The sequence below is a fragment of the Physella acuta genome, unplaced genomic scaffold, assembly GCF_028476545.2.
Source record: "Physella acuta isolate Inbredline_101_S28 unplaced genomic scaffold, ASM2847654v3 ptg000608l, whole genome shotgun sequence".
Taxonomy (NCBI): Eukaryota; Metazoa; Mollusca; class Gastropoda; family Physidae; genus Physella; species Physella acuta.
Window position 1 is genome coordinate 611,575 of NW_026732127.1, and position 21,872 is coordinate 633,446.

At 41.3% G+C, this 21,872-nt stretch overlaps 1 protein-coding gene across 1 annotated transcript in view; it reads left to right on the plus strand.

Moving 5' to 3' along the window:
* Positions 1–21,872, plus strand: part of LOC131947823 (coiled-coil domain-containing protein 1-like) — a 38,035-nt gene extending 16,163 nt beyond the window's left edge. The window contains exons 4-5 of the mRNA XM_059309160.1: positions 20,986–21,255; positions 21,861–21,872. Coding sequence (XP_059165143.1) covers positions 20,986–21,255; positions 21,861–21,872 — 282 coding nt within the window. The remainder of the gene's footprint in view (positions 1–20,985; positions 21,256–21,860) is intronic.

Below are 21,872 nucleotides of genomic sequence, written 5' to 3' on the forward strand. Positions count from 1 at the left end.
AGGGGACACAATCACATTCATACAGGGGACACAATCACATTTCTATAGGAGTTGCAACTCACTTTCTATTTCTCTCTCACTATATATAGCCCTGTATATATACTCATATATATACGCCCATAAATAAAAATAAATATATATATATATAGGCTCTATATATATATATATATATATATATATATATATATATATATATATATATATATATATATATATATATATATATATATATTTATATATATTTATATATATATATATATTATAATTTATAGGCGTATATATGTACATAAGGCCAGTTTATACAATGGTTTTGCCTGAGTATTGGTAGGCCTCTGTACAGCGTGTATTGACTTAGCTACTAAAGTAGATTAGTTGGATGACCAAGGCCCATTATCTGGTCACAATTAGACGGGATTAATTAAATCCAACTCTAGCGCTAGTTCATGACGTAGTGCCAACAACGGTATCAATTAATTAAGTACCTGGAGAGATTAGCCATCTGTCCACACTGACCCGTTCTAAATTCGTCCAGTTAACTAGCACTGACCCGTTCTAAATCCGTTCCGTTAACTAGCTACCATCCCGTCATACAATACGAGATGATGTTACCTAACATTAGAGAATCGCTGTCGTAACAAAACACTAACACACACACACATTTTTTAACACGTAACCATCGCCTTAGCCTTAAGCAAGTTAATCCTAATCCGAATCTTCAATGTGAAACAGTTTAGTCAATACAACTTTTAGAAATAAAATTACTGAAGGCCCTTAAACGATTAGACAAGCATGTTAATGTTATGATGGTCTTTACTGCCAATAGTCAACATAAATGTTTTATCAAATATAACCATTCTAAATTTCACTAAATGACATAGGCCTATAACATCAAAGTAAGTTTTTTAAAAATTATAGGAATAATTAATATTTTATTCTTAAAATCTAAACATAATAAGTTCTCGTTACTTGCCTGTTTAATGACAACTCATTAAATTCTCAAATGTATAATGGATAATCCATTCTTGTGTAACTCGTTTTGTTATATAATCCTTGAGTTACAATCCGTCTGTTGTATACTCCACGCACATATCCACACGAATATATTGAGTAACACAGGTAGAGCACCGTATGATAAGCCTACGTCACACTACACAATTTCAACTTTGACCTTTTCGAATCTCGACATGGACTGGCCACGACAGCCACACGCAGGGGCGCTAACTCCGGCACTCACATCCCAATCAGTTCAATCACTTGCCTCTAGGGGGTCGGCGCTGCTCGTGTGAGAATGACCCCCTGCGACTGGGGTCGTTAGTCAAGTAGATAAAGTAGAACTGCTGCAAGTGTGGCCGTACCCAGCGGTAGAACACAGACTGTGTGAACACGCGCTGATAGCTGGCGAACGATCGACGCGTTATGTAGGCCGTGGAACGATGTCAGACCGTTGTTTACTGGGGGCGGGGAGGGCGGGGCGTGTTGGTACTACCTGTTGTGGTTACGTCACACACAGGTCATGGCTATCTAGGTAGAGCTCAGGTGAACACACACGATACACACACGTTTACACTGTCAACATACACACAACATACACACAACATACACACAACATACAAACAACATACACACAACATACACAATACACACATACACACAAAATACAAACATACACAAAACATACCACAATATACACAACATACACACAACATACACACAACATACAAACAACATACACACAACATACAAACAACATACACACAACATACACACAACATACACACAACATACACACAACATACACACAACATACACACAACATACACACAACATTCATACAACATTCACACAACATACACACAACATACACACACGATACATGCACACGTACATTGTAAACATACACACACACTCAACATACACGTTTACAGTAAAAACATGGACACCATATACATGCTCAGCACACGAGAACACACGTACAAACATAATATAACTTTCAACTACCTACCACGGCTATACGCTCACTACAACATACAATCCTACATTCAACACCCAATCATACAATCCTACATTTAACACCCAATCGTCTATTGAACACACCTTTGAATAACTCACTCAATACAAAACACACCCACATACAAATGTGCACACTCAACAGCAGCTGTTACACGCAGCAACAATAAACACAAGCCGCTATAAACATCTTCAAAGTAACACGACGACAATCACCAACACAACACGACGACAATCACCAACACAACACGACGACAATCACCAACACAACACGACGACAATCACCAACACAACACGACGACAATCACCAACACAACACGACGACAACCACGAACACAAGAACACACCAACACACCACGACTACAATCACCAACACACACACACACAGATACCTACAGAGACTCACAAACCGAGACACACACACCACAACTAGCCTAGCACGCAAAAACCTTTTCAAAAAATCGAAATCCTAGACAATAGCAAAAGCTAAATTATACATAGGATAATTGACTCAGTATAATCTAGGGACCAATCTTGAATGGAAAGAAACAAAAATGATACTCTCGTATTTTCGCTGCATTAGAACTAGTGTGAGCGGTGTAAGGGAAGAAATTGAACAGTGAGTCGTTAAAATTGTCTAGCGCTGTTACTTAATGAGTTAAAACCTTCAACTGTACAATGCCATCTTGTGAGGTATCGATCGGGGACTAACGAACGTCTAGGAAATGGACGGTTCTAAAACGGTCGATGTTCGACCGATATGGTCTAGTTTTGTTTTATGGTTCGACCGTTGGGGTACTGTGACAATACGAACTGAGGGGGTCAGTGTCTGGCTTCATTGGGTCAATGGCAGGGGTCAATGGCAGGGGTCGTTCTCATCGGTGCATTTGAAGGGTAGATGTGTGGCGTTGATGTGTGGGGTAGATGTGAAGGGTCGGTGTGTGGGATACATGTGTGGGGTAGATAAGTGAGGTAAGTGTGAGAGAAGATGTGAGGAGTGTTTTTTTCGGGTGCCAACACATCATATCTACTACACAATCCAGCCCCCCCCCCCCCCCAAAAAAAAAAAAGAAAATCTCGATTTATCCACTTACCCACCCCACACTCACTGTCCTTTGTCACACCCAACCAACACCAACAATTACTCACACCCACACACCCCATCCCTTAATAAGTAAGACTTTTTTTTTTTTAATGCATCTTAGCTTCCCTTCTTCGCATAACATTATGAATTGTCTCCCATAGCCCCACATTAAAACATCATGAATTGTCTCCCATAGCCCCACACTAAAACATCATGAATTGTCTCCCATAGCCCCACACTAAAACATCATGAATTGTCTCCCATAGCCCCACACTAAAACATCATGAATTGTCTCCCATAGCCCCACACTAAAACATCATGAATTGTCTCCCATAGCCCCACACTAAAACATCATGAATTGTCTCCCATAGCCCCACACTAAAACATCATGAATTGTCTCCCATAGCCCCACACTAAAACATCATGAATTGTCTCCCATAGCCCCACACTAAAACATCATGAATTGTCTCCCATAGCCCCACACTAAAACATCATGAATTGTCTCCCATAGCCCCACACTAAAACATCATGAATTGTCTCCCATAGCCCCACACTAAAACATCATGAATTGTCTCCCATAGCCCCACACTAAAACATCATGAATTGTCTCCCATAGCCCCACATTAAAACATCATGAATTGTCTCCCATAGCCCCACACTAAAACATCATGAATTGTCTCCCATAGCCCCACACTAAAACATCATGAATTGTCTCCCCTAGTCCCACATCATCACCCTTTTCTCTACCAGCGATGACATCTAAAAAAAAAACCACAGCATCGATATTGTCTTGCTAGTTAAATATTCAACAGAATTTCTTAAATGACAAACAAAGAAGATGAAAGTGAACACTCCAATTATTTTTTTATGAACAAACATTGTCATTGGAAACCACATTTTTTAAAAACTTACATGCGATTAAAAACATTTGTCTTACACATATTGTTTGTCTGCTACAATTGTAGCCATACGTCATGCTACTTGCTACAGGTGTAGGCATACGCCATGCTACCTGCTACAAGTGTAGCCATACGTCATACTACCTGCTAAAGGTGTAGCCATACGTCATGCAACCTGCTACAGGTGTAGCCATACGTCATGCTACCTGCTACAGGTGTAGCCATACGTCATGCAACCTGCTACAGGTGTAGCCATACGTCATGCTACCTGCTACAGGTGTAGCCATCACGTCATACTACCTGCTACAGGTGTAGCCATACGTCATGCAACCTGCTACAGGTGTAGCCATACGTCATACTATCTGCTACAGGTGTAGCTATACGTCATGCAACCTGCTACAGGTGTAGCCATCACGTCATGCTACCTGCTACAGGTGTAGCCATACGTCATGCTACCTGCTACAGGTGTAGCCATACGTCATACTATCTGCTACAGGTGTAGCCATACGTCATACTATCTGCTACAGGTGTAGCCATACGTCATGCAACCTGCTACAGGTGTAGCCATACGTCATGCAACCTGCTACAGGTGTAGCCTGACGTCATGCAACCTGCTACAGGTGTAGCCATCACGTCATACTATCTGCTACAGGTGTAGCCATACGTCATGCAACCTGCTACAGGTGTAGCCATCACGTCATACTATCTGCTACAGGTGTAGCCATACGTCATGCAACCTGCTACAGGTGTAGCCATACGTCATGCTACCGGCTACAGGTGTAGCCTTACGTCATGCTACCTGCTACAGGTGTAGCCTTACGTCATACTACTTGCTACAGGTGTAGCCTGACATCTACCACACCTTTTCTTAACGGTAAAGTACAATACCCCAACCAGATGAAGTTTTCCAGATGATAGCTGAAGTAGAGTTCATCTGTTTATGCGACGCCGTCTAATGCAGCGGTCATGTCGGCGTGCTGGCCCCAACAACCAACGTTATATATAGACATTCGTGCAGCAGTCTCCGCTCTACCACACGACCACACAATCCAACATTGGACTAGATGACCTCTCTCTGTTGTCAGATAGATTCATCCGTCCATCCATCCATCCATCCATCCATCCATCCGTCCATCCATCCATCCGTCCATCCATCCATCCATCCATCCATCCATCCATCCATCCATCCATCCATCCATCCATCCATCCATCCATCCATCCATCCATCCATCCATCCATCCATCCATCCATCCGTCCGTCCATCCATCCGTCCATCCGTCCGTCCGTCCGTCCGTCCGTCCGTCCGTCCGTCCGTCCATCCATCCATCCATCCATCCATCCATCCATCCATCCATCCATCCATCCATCCATCCATCCATCCATCCATCCATCCACCCACCCACCCAGCTTGTGTGACGTCACGGAGAAGTAAATCACAAGTTAGATTCGAGCCCTCGGTTTAACTATCCGGGCTTATCTCTAGCCATTTCAGTCTCCCTGCCTACATAATTAGCCTCGTTTTGGTTTCATTCACGACCAACCTTATCAGCTGCTGGATGACGTCATGTGTGTCTGTCCTGTGAATGGGACAGCTGAACACACGGTGAGGTGCTCGATTTCCTGAGGTCTAGCACACAGAAAGTCTCAGAAAAAAAAGTCACAGTTTTTGCTAGGAAAAAAAAGTCACAGAAAAAAGGTCACAATAGAAACATTTTATCGGAAAAAAAGTCACAAAATTCTTTTAGAATATTTTGATATTTTTGTTAAAAATTGTAAAATTGCGTATGTTTATTGTTGTGGGTTGTATTTTTCAATAGCATAAGTTATTTATAGACGTTAAAAGCATTATGGTTTATATCAATTGTAAGTAAAAATACTCTAAGATAATTTACACAATCTCAACTTGTGTTACGGATTTAGTTAAATACGCGGTAGAAAAGTTAGTTATAACAACTTTTCAACGATTTCCGGTAGCCGGAAGTGGAACTCATTCTATTTTTGGTTTTTCAAAAGCCTATAACTTGATTACTGTTTCAGATAGATAAATGAAATTTCACATGGAAGTAAACGATCTAATTATCTGCCTTCTGTCAAGTTTTGAGTAATTTCCGTTAACCGGAAGTAATAATTTATGCTATTGCCGATTTCTCAAAAAAAAAAACGAGTGTGATTTTATAAAATACTTTTAATATTCCGCACCATTTAACACAAAATGTTTGGGGTATTCTTAGTTCGCAATTCTTTTTTCTACGAGATTCAATTCTATTTTAAAAAGTTTAAGCAATTAAAAATGGATTAAAAAATCATGTCTATATCTCGAGTTGCCTCCCCCCGTAGTGTTATATAAGAATATTCGAGAAAGTTTAGGGGAGGTCACTCCCGGTTTATTTACTTCCTTTGTGTAAAATATCCCTAGATGGCCTATACTGGGTAGACTCGGGGATGTCCTTTAGACTCGAACCTTGGCTACGTCACCGACCATGTGATTCTACTATCCAACTGTAAAAACAATAGGATATTTATTTCTTAATTTTTTAGAAAAAATTAAATTACCATTTTATATTTATGAGCCAGGTATTTTTGCAACATGATGAAAAAAAAAAGATATTGTATAACAAGGGCTCGGGCTCTAGCACCACACCGACACAAGGGAGACACACACCGATACAAGGGAGACACACACCGACACAAGGGAGACACACACACCGACACAAGGGAGACACACACCGACACAAGGAAGACACACACCGACACAAGGGAGACACACACCGACACAAGGCAGACACACACCGACACAAGGAAGACACACACCGACACAAGGAAGACACACACCGATACAAGGGAGACACACACCGACACAAGGGAGACACACACTGACACAAGGAAGACACACACACACCGATACAAGGAAGACACACACCGACACAAGGGAGACACACACCGACACAAGGAAGACACACACCGACACAAGGGAGACACACACTGACACAAGGAAGACACACACCGATACAAGGGAGACACACACACCGACACAAGGAAGACACACACCGACACAAGGAAGACACACACCGATACAAGGGAGACACACACCGACACAAGGAAGACACACACCGATACAAGGGAGACACACACACCGATACAAGGGAGACACACACCGACACAAGGAAGACACACACCGACACAAGGAAGACACACACCGATACAAGGAAGACACACACCGACACAAGGAAGACACACACCGACACAAGGAAGACACACACCGATACAAGGGAGACACACACACCGACACAAGGAAGACACACACCGACACAAGGAAGACACACACACACCGATACAAGGAAGACACACACCGACACAAGGGAGACACACACCGATACAAGGAAGACACACACACACCGATACAAGGAAGACACACACCGACACAAGGGAGACACACACCGACACAAGGAAGACACACACCGATACAAGGGAGACACACACCGACACAAGGAAGACACACACACCGACACAAGGAAGACACACACCGACACAAGGAAGACACACACCGATACAAGGGAGACAAACACCGACACAAGGAAGACACACACCGACACAAGGAAGACACACACACCGACACAAGGAAGACACACACCGACACAAGGAAGACACACACCGATACAAGGGAGACACACACCGACACAAGGAAGACACACACACCGACACAAGGAAGACACACACCGACACAAGGAAGACACACACCGATACAAGGGAGACAAACACCGACACAAGGAAGACACACACACACCGATACAAGGAACACACACACCGACACAAGGGAGACACACACCGATACAAGGGAGACACACACCGACACAAGGGAGACACACACCGACACAAGGGAGACACACACCGATACAAGGGAGACACACACCGACACAAGGGAGACACACACCGATACAAGGGAGACACACACCGACACAAGGAAGACACACACCGATACAAGGGAGACACACACGGATATTTATTTCAAATTTTTTATTCCCATTTTCCTGTTTTAAAAAAAAAAAAACAGCTTATAATTGTAATCAGATATGGTTTATAGATCTAACATTCCAAATTGGCTGGAATATTGATCTGTAAATATTATCCTAACCTAAACTCTAGCCACATCCCGTTCTAATTGCTGCATCTGACAGTGGACTGTAACTACGACATCATTAATTATTTAAATCTTGACATTGATGCTTTTGTTTAATGTTGGTTTAACTCAAAATATCCTATCTTTAGGAAGCTTAATTAACGATCGAAATTTTCCTAATTAACGATCGGGTATCTGCAGTTGCACGTCAATGTTAGCAGACAATATTTGATGACGTGTTTTCACATCTGCTAGTTTTGTTAGCTGTCAAGTTTACAGTAGATATACTTTTTTGGTGTTGCTTATATTTTAAAATAGAATGGCTTACGGTAAAAACAACAATGGAACTTTAAATGTGTCCTACTACACTACAAACTATCTTTGTTCTAAACGAATTACATCATTTCATCAAGAGGTCATCTTTTATCCACATGTCAGGACACAGGGATGTGGCTATGTTACGTGTTAGTTGTCTCGAGACTTGAAATCTTGTCGTTATATATGCACAAACAGTGCAGTCATGAAATATCATGGACAAATCCGCACAACGTGCAGTGTAAAAGCGGCACAGACCACTCTAGTAGTCAAAGTGCTAACAATATTCGAGATGTGTCGTATCAACGAATCCAATCATCACATAGTTACACCTACGTCATCTTCATTCACCGACGTCATCTTCATACACCTACGTCATCTTCATTCACCGACGTCATCTTCATACACCGACGTCATCTTCATTCACCGACGTCATCTTCATACACCTACGTCATCTTCACACACCGACGTCATCTTCACACACCGACGTCATCTTCATACACCGTCATCTTCATACACCTACGTCATCTTCATACACCGAAGTCATCTTCATTCACCGACGTCATCTTCATACACCGACGTCATCTTCATACACCTACGTCATCTTCACACACCGAAGTCATCTTCATACACCGACATCTTCATTCTTTGACGTCATCTTCATACACCGAAGTTATCTTCATTCACCGACGTCATCTTCATACACCGACGTCATCTTCATTCACCGACGTCATCTTCATACACCTACGTCATCTTCACACACCGACGTCATCTTCACACACCGACGTCATCTTCATACACCGACATCTTCATTTTTTGACGTCATCTTCATACACCGAAGTCATCTTCATTCACCGACGTCATCTTCATACACCGACGTCATCTTCATACACCGACGTCATCTTCATACACCGACGTATCATTCAAATACTCGTGCTTGTAGCTGGTAAGACAATTATAATCAGTTCAATAAAAACATAACGAGACCACTGAAACTCAATTACTTCCCTTTGTTTAAATGTTGCAGGACGAATTCGATTGGATGCGATCTAGTTAAAAATAGATTCAAGGTTGAGTCAACATTCAATCAACCGATCAATGTAGCGCAGTGTCACTCTCTTCAAGATGTGATGTTTTGATCAATGTAGCCCAATGTCACTCTCTTGAAGATGTGATGTTTTTAACTTGACAAGGTCCAAATATAAATCAGGTGGGTGGCGTCTGGTTTAACCTGACAAGTTTAACCTGAAAAGTTTAACCTGACAAGTTTAACCTGACAAGTTTAACCTGACAAGTTTAACCTGACAAGTTTAACCTGACAAGTTTAACCTGACAAGTTTAACCTGACAAGTTTAACCTGACAAGTTTAACCATAAAACCTAAGGCTGGCAACATGCGGAAGTTGGTGTAGTCACGTGATTCATGAGAAAATAAAGAAAAAATTTGACCCCCGACCCCATCACAACGATACATAACAAGACCCCTTTAGCGACCCCAACACAACGATACATAACAAGACCCCTTTATCGACCCCAACACAACGATATATAACAAGACCCCTTTAGCAGTAAAGACCCCTATATCAACAACTTACAAGACCCCTCTACCAGTATAAAAAAATTGTAGCGGTATTTTACTCCGCATACAACCCGCTGTCGATTGTTTAACCAACTTAAAGTACACGTCTAAAATTAGCCTCACTGTTGAGTTTCACATAACCCAAAGTTTCTCTACACGAATTAATTGCCAGTTTTTTGTCACAATTTCGCTGTTCTGTGTTTAGCAACACTAATTATATTTGTGCATGTCAGTCATAGAAACGACTGCCATTAGAAATCCCGTGTGGAGATGGTGTAGAGATGGTGTAGAGATGGTGTAAATCTACCCAGTGTGAATTGATTGGTTGTATGCCGTCATTTCCAGCCAATTAAAATAGTGGAGGTACGATAATCTTCTATTCAAACCTCATGCAACATTATATGCACGCTTCAGGTGTCAACATAATTGTTGTGCAATGTTGTTTTTTTTGAAGCATTACAGAACGATCAATAAAAACAGGAATATCAAGACCATAGATTATCGATATATATACATATATATATATATATATATATATATATATATATATATATATATATATATATATATATATATATATATATATATACATATTTCTAATGAACGAGCCCAAATCTCCTAACTGCTTGTTTGTCACAGTAAGATTATCATTTCCCCCACCCCCACAGGGAGACTAGCTGTTTATCCCCGGGGAGCAATTGTGTTTCACCCCCCCCCCCCCCTCCGTCCTAGAGCTGTTTATCCCCGGGGAGCGAACCAGCAGCCGACCGCGTGTTAACATTGATCGCTTTAACTGGACCAAAGTACCCCCCCCCCCCCCATACACCCCCGACCCCCGCCACAACACACACCACCAATCTCCGCAGGCTAAACAACATCTCTGATCGTTCTTTCATGTCTTTACCTGCCCACGCATTGCATATCGACAAAAAGTCGATTGTGAATTCAAGATTATTTTTGTGTACACGTTTTACAGATGGTTTACAGTACACTGAGCTGCTATTTTTTAGAACCATAAAACATCGCATACTTTTGCACATAAGAGTAATGGTCAGTTCTATACCCAGCCCACCTTACGTTCTCTAACATCAGGCAGGCTTCTAACAGATCTGAACCAGGATCCGAACACCATGTTTAAGGTTAGTTGCTCTACCCACCGAGCACGCCGTCCCATCTGAACGTTTCGTGTGATGTCAAATTGTAAACAGATCAACACGCAAACTATTGTTTCGAACCTGAAGGTCTAAGGCAGATGAAGTAGATTTCACCAGTTTTTGTGACGTCATTCCAGTTGTACTCAGGGACTTCAGCCCAGGACTCGAACTCGAGACTTTCCAATTAGTAGTCGAACGTTCTACCACTCAACCATGTCCTTCCTTATTTTGACCAGATGAACACATTAAATGTGTTTTGAAAAAGGAACACACACGTGTGTTTAAAACAAATGAAAAACCAAATGTGGTTTGAAAGCTAAACAGCGAGGCGCACAAAAGGACAAACAGACAAACAGACGATGGAGTGACGTTCATTACCCAGGTTTCACGCTGTTGTTTACACTTTCCCTTGACATCCATCACAATACGACCCCCCCCCCCCCCGATCTGTTGTGACACGTCATATTTTTAGCGAGGCTCTACACAGTACACAGGGCGAGATACCAGGACCTAAAAACGGTTGACCTTTGATAGGCCTTAAAGCCGTGGGTTTTTGACCTACATGGAAGAGTTATCGAACCTGGGACGCCATGTTTATAATCAGGCTGCTAGGGAGACGTATACAAAAAGTGTGTGGGTTGCTTACACACGTCGGTGTGTGGTGAAATGTGTGGGTTGTTTACACACGTCGGTGTGTGGTGAAATGTGTGGGTTGTTTACACACGTCGGTGTGTGGTGAAATGTGTGGGTTGTTTACACACGTCGGTGTGTGGTGGAATGTGTGGGTAGTTTACACACGTCATTGTGTGGAAGTTTGTCACTGCTTTGGTTGCTAAAATAGGTTAAAGCTTATCAAAGTATTACAACTTTTGACTCTTGATCTCCAAAAATAGATTTAAAAATAGATGTCTAGCAAAATAAATTTCTGTTTAGTTTCTTTGTTCGGTGTAGTGGAAATACTGTAAAGGATTAAAATTTGCATTTTAAACTTTTGAGAATTTTGGAGTGGTAGTAGCCCACTTGAGTGTGGGGTAGCCCACTTGAGTGTGGTGGTAGCCCACTTGAGTGTGGTGGTAGCCAGCTTGAGTGTGGGGTAGCCCACTCGGCCCAGTGTGGCAGTAGCCCACTTGAGTGTGGTGGTAGCCAGCTTGAGTGTGGGGTAGCCCACTCGGCCCAGTGTGGCAGTAGCCCACTTGAGTGTGGTGGTAGCCAGCTTGAGTGTGGGGTAGCCCACTCGGCCCAGTGTGGCAGTAGCCCACTTGAGTGTGGGGTAGCCCACTCGGCCCAGTGTGGTGGCGATGTTTTGTAGCCAGTATCGGCGCCAGGTTATTGCAAAGTCTATCCACCATTAGTCAACAAAACACAAAGAGGTAGGCTGAAACTCATTTGTGGTCTGAAATAATCCTGTTTTAAAATACCTCATTTATGCCCGACGAATGTGAATAGTTTCATGGAAGTGGTTTAAAGATTTGCCTTTTTTTTCATACTAAAACTTGTACAGTTTTTTTTTTCTCTTTACGCAACAGTGTGTGTTAGTTAATGTGGAACAATCACTGCTGCAATTGATTTGGTTTTTGTTTCCAAAAAACCACTAGTCTATCAAGGTGCACAATTTTTTGTTGTGTCAGATTGTGATCAAACGCTTTGACATTAGGAAAGTCTTCCTTCTACACACAACCACACAGTACACACAACCACACAATCACACAGTACACACAACCACACAACCTCACAGTACACACAACCACCACACAACCACACATTAGAACAACCACACAACCACACAACCACACAAGCAAACAGTACAAACAACCACACAGTACACACAACCACACAACCACACAGTACACACATTACACACAGTACACATTACCACACAACAAAACAGTACAAACAACCACACAACCACACAGTACACACAGTACACACAACCACACAACCACACAGTACACACAACCACACAACCACACAGTACACACAACCACACAACCACACAGTACACACAACCACACAACCACACATTACACACAGTACACATTACCACACAGTACACACAAAAAGAGAACTACATAAAAGTGTAGCTATTGTATTTTCTTTATGCTTCACTGATTCTTGTCTTAAAACAATCCTAATATGTCGAAGATTATTAAACAAACTAGAGATAATATCCGACCTTGACATTGGTGACTACCAGCTGACTTAGATACAATCCACGACCTTGGCATTGGTCGTTAATAAACTTGATACTAAATATATTTTGATTTTAGGAATACCGTCCCAAGTTGAAGTCACCTGAACTTGTACCTCTATCCAGTCCAACCCAAATCCCTTGAGGATCGCTAAGGTTTGAACGTTTTGTTTGAAAAATAGCAACATATGCTTCACAATTTGATTGAGAAATAGTTGGGAATATTAGTGTATTGATTGCAAGGAGCCCCCTTCTCTCCCCCCCCCCTCTACCCCCGGGGTTGTACACGGATTTGTCCACGGTAATGTTCATTAAAATCTTTGTACCTGATTGTTAAATTATGTGCCCGGACATAATGATAGTTGGGGATTAGGGATAGGATTAGGATTAAGCCTAACTCACGTAGGCGACTGTTGCAGACCCCTGCTGTGTGGAGTCTATACTCAGGCGACCAGCCCCCCCCACCCACTCGTGTACTCAATGACTCACCACTCCCCCCCCCCCCCCACACACGTCCACACTTTGCTTCGAACATGGGACCACTGTGGTGTGGTGTGGGACCCACTGTGGTGTGGGACCCACTGTGGTGTGGGACTGGTGGACCCACGTGTGGGTGTGGTTGATGTGTGGGTTATGTTGGCTAGAGATGAGAGACCAGAGGCGTGGGTGTGGGGGGGGGGGGTGGGGGGTATGTCAGCCCGAACAAGGGACGAGTAGCAACGTCGCAATTTATATACATCTAGGTATATATATATATATATATATATATATATATATATATATATATATATATATATACACACTCATGCATATAAGTATATGACTTGAATTATTAGAAACCTTCAATCAGGGTTGCTCAAGAGATGTTTACAGTAAATGAATGTAACTTTGATACGTGGTGCCACGTCCGCTGACTTGAGCTGACTTGAGATGACTTGAGATGACTTGTTGAGTCTGACTGACGGCAGTCAATAGATCATGTCCCATCCAGTCATCTAAAGCTGTCGCCTGACTGATCGCGTGTGACGTATGACGTGTGACGTGTCACGTGCTCTGCTGTACGACAGATGTGGCCAACGATCAAACAAAAATCTTTTCTTTCATCAGTCAGGGATTTGCTGCAGCATTATGTCCCCATTCAAGGTTTAGCTTTACATGTAATTAAATAACTGTCATCTAACTTAGCATACGTCGCGTCGTAATATTAAGTTTAAAAAATGTGATAACTTTAATTCTGTATCATTAGTTGATCGTTCGAGGGGAGGGGAGGTGTTCACCTTAGTAGGTGAATATTAGGTTGACAGATGTTGATTGACTGATGTAGGTTGACTGATGGTGGTTGACTGATGTTGGTTGAGCGATGTTGTTGACTGATGTTGACTGATGTTGGTTGGCTGGTGTAGGTTGACTAATACATGATGACTTATGCAGGTTGACTGATGTTGGTTGACTGATGTTGGTTGGCTGGTGTAGGTTGACTGATGTTGGTTGACTGATGTTGACTGATGTTGGTTGACTGATGTTGACTGATGTTGGTTGACTGATGTTGACTGATGTTGGTTGACTGATGTTGACTGATGTTGGTTGACTGATGTTGGTTGACTGATGTTGACTGATGTTGGTTGGCTGGTGTAGGTTGACTAATACATGATGACTTATGCAGGTTGACTGATGTTAGTTGACTGATGTTGGTTGACTGATGTTGACTGATGTTGGTTGACTGATGTTGACTGATGTTGGTTGACTGATGTTGACTGATGTTGGTTGACTGATGTTGACTGATGTTGGTTGACTGATGTTGACTGATGTTGGTTGACTGATGTTGGTTGACTGATGTTGACTGATGTTGGTTGGCTGGTGTAGGTTGACTAATACATGATGACTTATGCAGGTTGACTGATGTTAGTTGACTGATGTTGGTTGAATGATGTTGGTTGACTAATACATGATGACTTATGCAGGTTGACTGATGTTAGTTGACTGATGTTAGTTGACTGATGTTGGTTGACTGATGTTGGTTGACTGATGTTGGTTGACTGATGTTGGTTGGCTGATGTTGACTGATGTTGGTTGACTGATGTTGACTGATGTTGGTTGACTGATGTTGACTGATGTTGGTTGACTGATGTTGACTGATGTTGGTTGACTGATGTTGGTTGACTGATGTTGGTTGACTGATGTTGACTGATGTTGGTTGGCTGGTGTAGGTTGACTAATACATGATGACTTATGCAGGTTGACTGATGTTAGTTGACTGAAGTTAGTTGACTGATGTTAGTTGACTGATGTTAGTTGACTGATGTTGGTTGACTGATGTTAGTTGACCGATGTTGGTTGACTGATGTTAGTTGACTGATGTTAGTTGACTGATGTTGGTTGACTGATGTTGGTTGACTGATGTTGGTTGACTGATGTTAGTTGACTGATGTTGGTTGACTAATGTTGACTTATGCAGGTTGACTGATGTTGACTGATGTTGGTTGACTGATTGTGACAAGATGGGTTGGAATAAATGACGTCACGGTTTAGGGTTAGAGCCAACCAAGTACACAGACACCCTGACACAACCACACAACCACACAACCACACAACCACACAACCACACAACCACACAACCACACAACCACACAACCACACAACCTGAGTTCATATAAGGTTGGTGTTGAACACATCTGCAGACACGAAACACAGAAATAAACGCATGTCAATACATTGTGTGTGTGCTTGCTGTCAATAAATTGTGTGCGTGTGTGTGTTCAAAAGCTGAATGGAAATATCAATTATTTATTACATTGTAATCTCCTACTTCAGAGAACAGTATGGATCCCCATAAAAATAGGGTTCTCCATCGAATGAGTAAGGCTAGCAAATAAAAATTTATGTTCGATTACTGTATTGATGACGCACATTAATCCGCTAAACGAGTTATAGATCTTGTGTGGGTTAAAGGTGTGTGTAATTGTGTGTGTGTGTGCTAAAATTGTGTCGATAGCACGTGCGTGTGTTTGTGTGCGTGTGTTTGTGTGCGTGTGTGTGTGTGCGTGTGTGTGTGTGCGTGTGTCACTTTCATTCAGCATCAATCGAATCCAATAAATGTTTTTGAGACTATTTTCTGCGTGAAAAAACAAACATCACCAACGTTAAAGTGATGTCATCATTTGTATGTGGTTATACGTCACTACAGAATTCTTGTAGTGTAATACATCCTACAGACCTATTTTTAGAATCTTGGCTTTTATAACTTTGTATAACATTTAATAGTGATGCTATTTGTATGTGGTAGTTAGACACGAAGGTATGTGTTAAATGTGGGCTGTGTAATTGTTGACATATTTGTGATATTTAAAATCTCTGTAAAGTATTGAGTTGACAAACACATGTACTCTACTTCACCTGGCTGATGGGCCGGCTGGTCTGAAATCACGTGACTTGGGAAGTGTTCAAACCGTAGGTGAACCCAGGCCGTGACGTCACAGGAAGCTCGGACGTCTAAAGTACATGTCCTTGACCCGGCCCAACAGTCAGTATGTATGTGTGTTTGTGTGTTTGTGTGTGTGTGTTTGTGTGTGTGTAGTGTGTGTGTGTTTGTGTGTGTGTGTAGTGTGTGTGTAGTTTGTGTGTGTTTGTGTGTGTGTAGTGTGTGTGTAGTTTGTGTGTGTTTACACATCCCCCCCACCTCTGACTCCCCCACCCCACCCCCCAACATTAGGCGACCGTAGCTCGACCGTCTGTACACATCACAAGCCTCACCTTTAGCTAGCCCCGACCAAAACGAGGCTGTGCAAATATTTTTCTTCTCGCCCCGGCCTAACCCCCCCCCCCCACTTTGACCCCCCCCCCCCCACACTTTGACCCCCTTATTTTGACCCCTTGCTTTGACCCCTCGCCAAAATAAACGCCACAATTACGCAGTCTGCCTACTACGTCATCCTACTTGGTGATGGTCAGATATTTTCCTCCCAACTTTTGGAAAGCCAAACAAAAATCTGCGCAACAACAGACTTGCCACATAAACACAGCGACGTCTTCTCACACAAACTGTTGTGGTGATATTTTGTTTAAATACGTAATGTGTACTGGCTTTGTTACACTTTGTTTAAATACGTCATGTGTACTGGCTTTGTTACACTTTGTTTAAATACGTAATGTGCACTGGCTTTGTTACACTTTGTTTAAATACGTCATGTGTACTGGCTTTGTTACACTTTGTTTAAATACGTCATGTGTACTGGCTTTGTTACACTTTGTTTAAATACGTCATGTGTACTGGCTTTGTTACACTTTGTTTAAATACGTAATGTGTACTAGCTTTGTTTCACTTTGTTTAAATACGTACTGTGTACTGGCTTTGTTACACTTTGTTTAAATACGTAATGTGCACTGGCTTTGTTACACTTTGTTTAAATACGTAATGTGTACTGGCTTTATTTCACTTTGTTTAAATACGTAATGTGTACTGGCTTTGTTACACTTTGTTTAAATACGTAATGTGCACTGGCTTTGTTACACTTTGTTTAAATACGTAATGTGTATTGGCTTTGTTACACTTTGTTTAAATACGTAATGTGTACTGGCTTTGTTACACTTTGTTACACTTTGTTACACTTTGTTACACTTTGTTACACTTTGTTACACTTTGTTACACTTTGTTACACTTTGTTGAACTTTGTTAGATGGGGGTCATGTCTGACGTCAGTTAGGGGCTCGTATTGAATTCAATGGTCGCTGTCTATAAGTTATACAACGGTTGGGCTACATATCGTGGCTACATGTGTTGTGGACTATAAGTCGTATTGAATTCAATGGTCGCTGTCTATAAGTTATACAACGGTTGGGCTACATATCGTGGCTACATGTGTTGTGGACTATAAGTCGTATTGAATTCAATGGTTGCTGTCTGTAAGTTATACAACGGTTGGGCTACATATCGTGGCTACATGTGTTGTGGACTATAAGTCGTATTGAATTCAATGGTTGCTGTCTGTAAGTTATACAACGGTTGGGCTACATATCGTGGCTACATGTGTTGTGGACTATAAGTCGTATTGAATTCAATGGTTGCTGTCTGTAAGTTATACAACGGTTGGGCTACATATCGTGGCTACATGTGTTGTGGACTATAAGTCGTATTGAATTCAATGGTTGCTGTCTGTAAGTTATACAACGGCTGGGCTACATATCGTGGCTACATGTGTTGTGGACTATAAGTCGTATTGAATTCAATGGTTGCTGTCTGTAAGTTATACAACGGTTGGGCTACATATCGTGGCTACATATCGTATGCTACATGTTGTGGGCTATATGTTGTGGGCTACATATTGTGGGCTATATGTTGTGGGCTACATATTGTGGGCTATATGTTGTGGATTACATATTGTGGGCTATATGTTGTGGATTACATATTGTGGGCTATATGTTGTGGATTACATATTGTAAGCTATATGTTGTGGGTTACATATTGTGGGCTATATGTTGTGGGCTACATATTGTGGGCTACACCCCTCACCCCCCCCCCACCTTTCCAGGTAGCTGGACTTCTTAAGCTCACTTGTCACTAACGATTCTAAAAACAGAGCAAGTTAAAAACTGGCATATGTCAACTTGACCCCCACAATACCTACAACATTTAAAGTGACATCTTCAGAAAGGACTGACCCAAGTAGCAACACGCCTACAATTGTGACATGTCACACAGGTTGAAGTGACAGTGATCTTCTCCTGTCACGTGATTATGACCTACATTTTGACCCGTGGGTCGTACAAGTTTCTCACCTGTATCTCGTGACGTCAGGGTCGTCTGCACCAAATCATCCTGTGTCTGGTACCAGAACTTTTCTTATCAGACTTTTTTATTTTCATTTGACATTTGTCGAAAATGCTTGTAAAAATGTGACATTTCACTTGTGACATATCCAAAGTGCTTGTTAAAATTTTACATTCTTTAACTTTAAAAACATCCAAAGTGCTTCCAATAAATACTTCCCTAAATTTAGTCATGTTCAAGTCACCTAAAATTTCTAGGAAGAAAAAAATCTAAAATCCTCATTAAACGTTATTCTGGTTTTTTAAAATTCAGTACCTTTTTATCCGATTACGTCATCCAAAGTATTAGAATTTCCAACCGTCTCTCACTAGTCCACTCTGTATCACGCCCACCACCCCCACCCCACCCCCTCCTGCCCCCAGCCTACAAGAGCCGAAAGAGCCGACGTATCCTAAAACTTCCGTTTATGTGGATTTCTTTACTAGATGCGGCCGATTGACAAGTTCCGTGACAATTTTTTTTTTCTTACCAATAAAGCTTCAACTAAAATTATTTTACAGTTATGGGGAGGTAATAAAAAATAAATCTTGCCATCGTTACAATACTACAGTTGCGCCCCTTTCGCTAAGGATCGTTATTAGCCAAATATTGATTTGTAGCTAGAAAAGAATGAATGAATCGTGCTGGGTTTATTTTAGCACAATGTTTCAGTAACTAACTGGTGTAAGTAGGTGTTTAGCAGGTTATAGGAGGTGTGTAAAGGTGTGTATAGGTGTGTAAAGGTGTGTGAAGGTGTGTAAAGGTGTGTAAATTTGTGTGGAGGTGTGTAAAGGTGTGTATAGGTGTGTAAAGGTGTGTGTAAAGGTGTGTAAATTTGTGTGGAGGTGTGTAAAGGTGTGTATAGGTGTGTAAAGGTGTGTGAAGGTGTGTAAAGGTGTGTAAAGTTGTGTGACGGTGTGTACAGGGGTGAAGACCGTCTTGTCGGTTATTATTCGGTTATATATCGGTTATATATCGGTTATATATTAGTTATATATCGGTTATATATAGGTTATATATTGGTTATATATCGGCCAAATATCGGTTTAGCAAAAGAAGAGGGGGGAAGGGTAAATGATTATTGACGTGTGAAAGTACTGTTACAAGTATATTGAAAATCGAAACGGAATGGTTGTTTACAGTTTTTACATTAGTGAACAAGTCCATAAGATAAATACAAAATGTTGGCGGGGTGGTGTGACGGTGGGGGGAGGGGGGGGGGTACAGGCGAGGCATCACAAATGTCTGACAATATAAGACTGACAAATGGCTCCCTAAAATAATGTAACTCTCACTTCTGACATTAGGCTTACTTCTAACATTAGGCTTACGTCTGACATTAGGCTTACGTCTGACATTAGGCTTACGTCTGACATTAGGCTTACGTCTGACATTAGGCTTACGTCTGACATTAGGCTTACGTCTGACATTAGGCTTACGTCTGACATTAGGCTTACGTCTGACATTAGGCTTACGTCTGACATTAGGCTTACGTCTGACATTAGGCTTACGTCTGACATTAGGCTTACGTCTGACATTAGGCTTACGTCTGACATTAGGCTTACGTCTGACATTAGGCTTACGTCTGACATTAGGCTTACGTCTGACATTAGGCTTACGTCTGACATTAGGCTTACGTCTGACATTAGGCTTACGTCTGACATTAGGCTTACGTCTGACATTAGGCTTACGTCTGACATTAGGCTTACGTCTGACATTAGGCTTACGTCTGACATTAGGCTTACGTCTGACATTAGGCTTACGTCTGACATTAGGCTTACGATGACGATTGCCCAACTCTGGTTACACGTAGGCCTAAATTGACAAACGTGTTTATAAGTATCATGATGACAAGAGTGACGATGACAAGTGTGACGATGACAAGTGTGACGATGACAAGTGTGACGATGACAAGTATGATGAAGACAAGTATGATGATGACAAGTATGATGTTGACAAGTATGATGATGACAAGTATGACGATGACAAGTATGATGATGACAAGTATGATGATGACAAGTATGATATTGACAAGTATGATGTTGACAAGTATGATGATGACAAGATGTGCCCTAAGCCTTATGGAATAGACCTTTCTGCAATCCCACAGGTACGTTCGTATATATTATTTATATAGGGTGTTGTCACGATTTACTTGGTCATATATATATATATATATATATATATATATATATATATATATATATATATATATATATGTGTGTGTGTGTGTATATATATATATTTAGGTATATATATATATATATATATATATATATATATATATATATATAAACAATTTTTTTAAGTTAATTACATAGTAGTTGATTTCTATATACTTATAGATAATTATTAATTGTCTCCTATTTGTACATTATTACATAAAAGCGTTTTATTCAAACATTTTTTTTTTGCGTTTGTTTAGCTTGTCCTTACCCAATGTGCTAGCATGTATAGATAGATTGGGTAGGCTCAAGTCGCTAGACTGATCGTTAGTGAGCGACTTCTAACTGTGGGGTTGGGGTAGTTTATGTAAGGGAGGGTTAGTGTTATCGCATGTTACCTTGTTATAGTGTTGGCTAGGTTTTAGCTATAACATGAGTATAACGTTTAGTACATACGGCTTTTTTCCGGGATGCAATTAGCCTACTTTAATTCGCTATGCTTGCAAAAAAAATGTTTTTTTCATAGTGCTCCAGATATTTTCTTGACCAGGTCAATAATTAA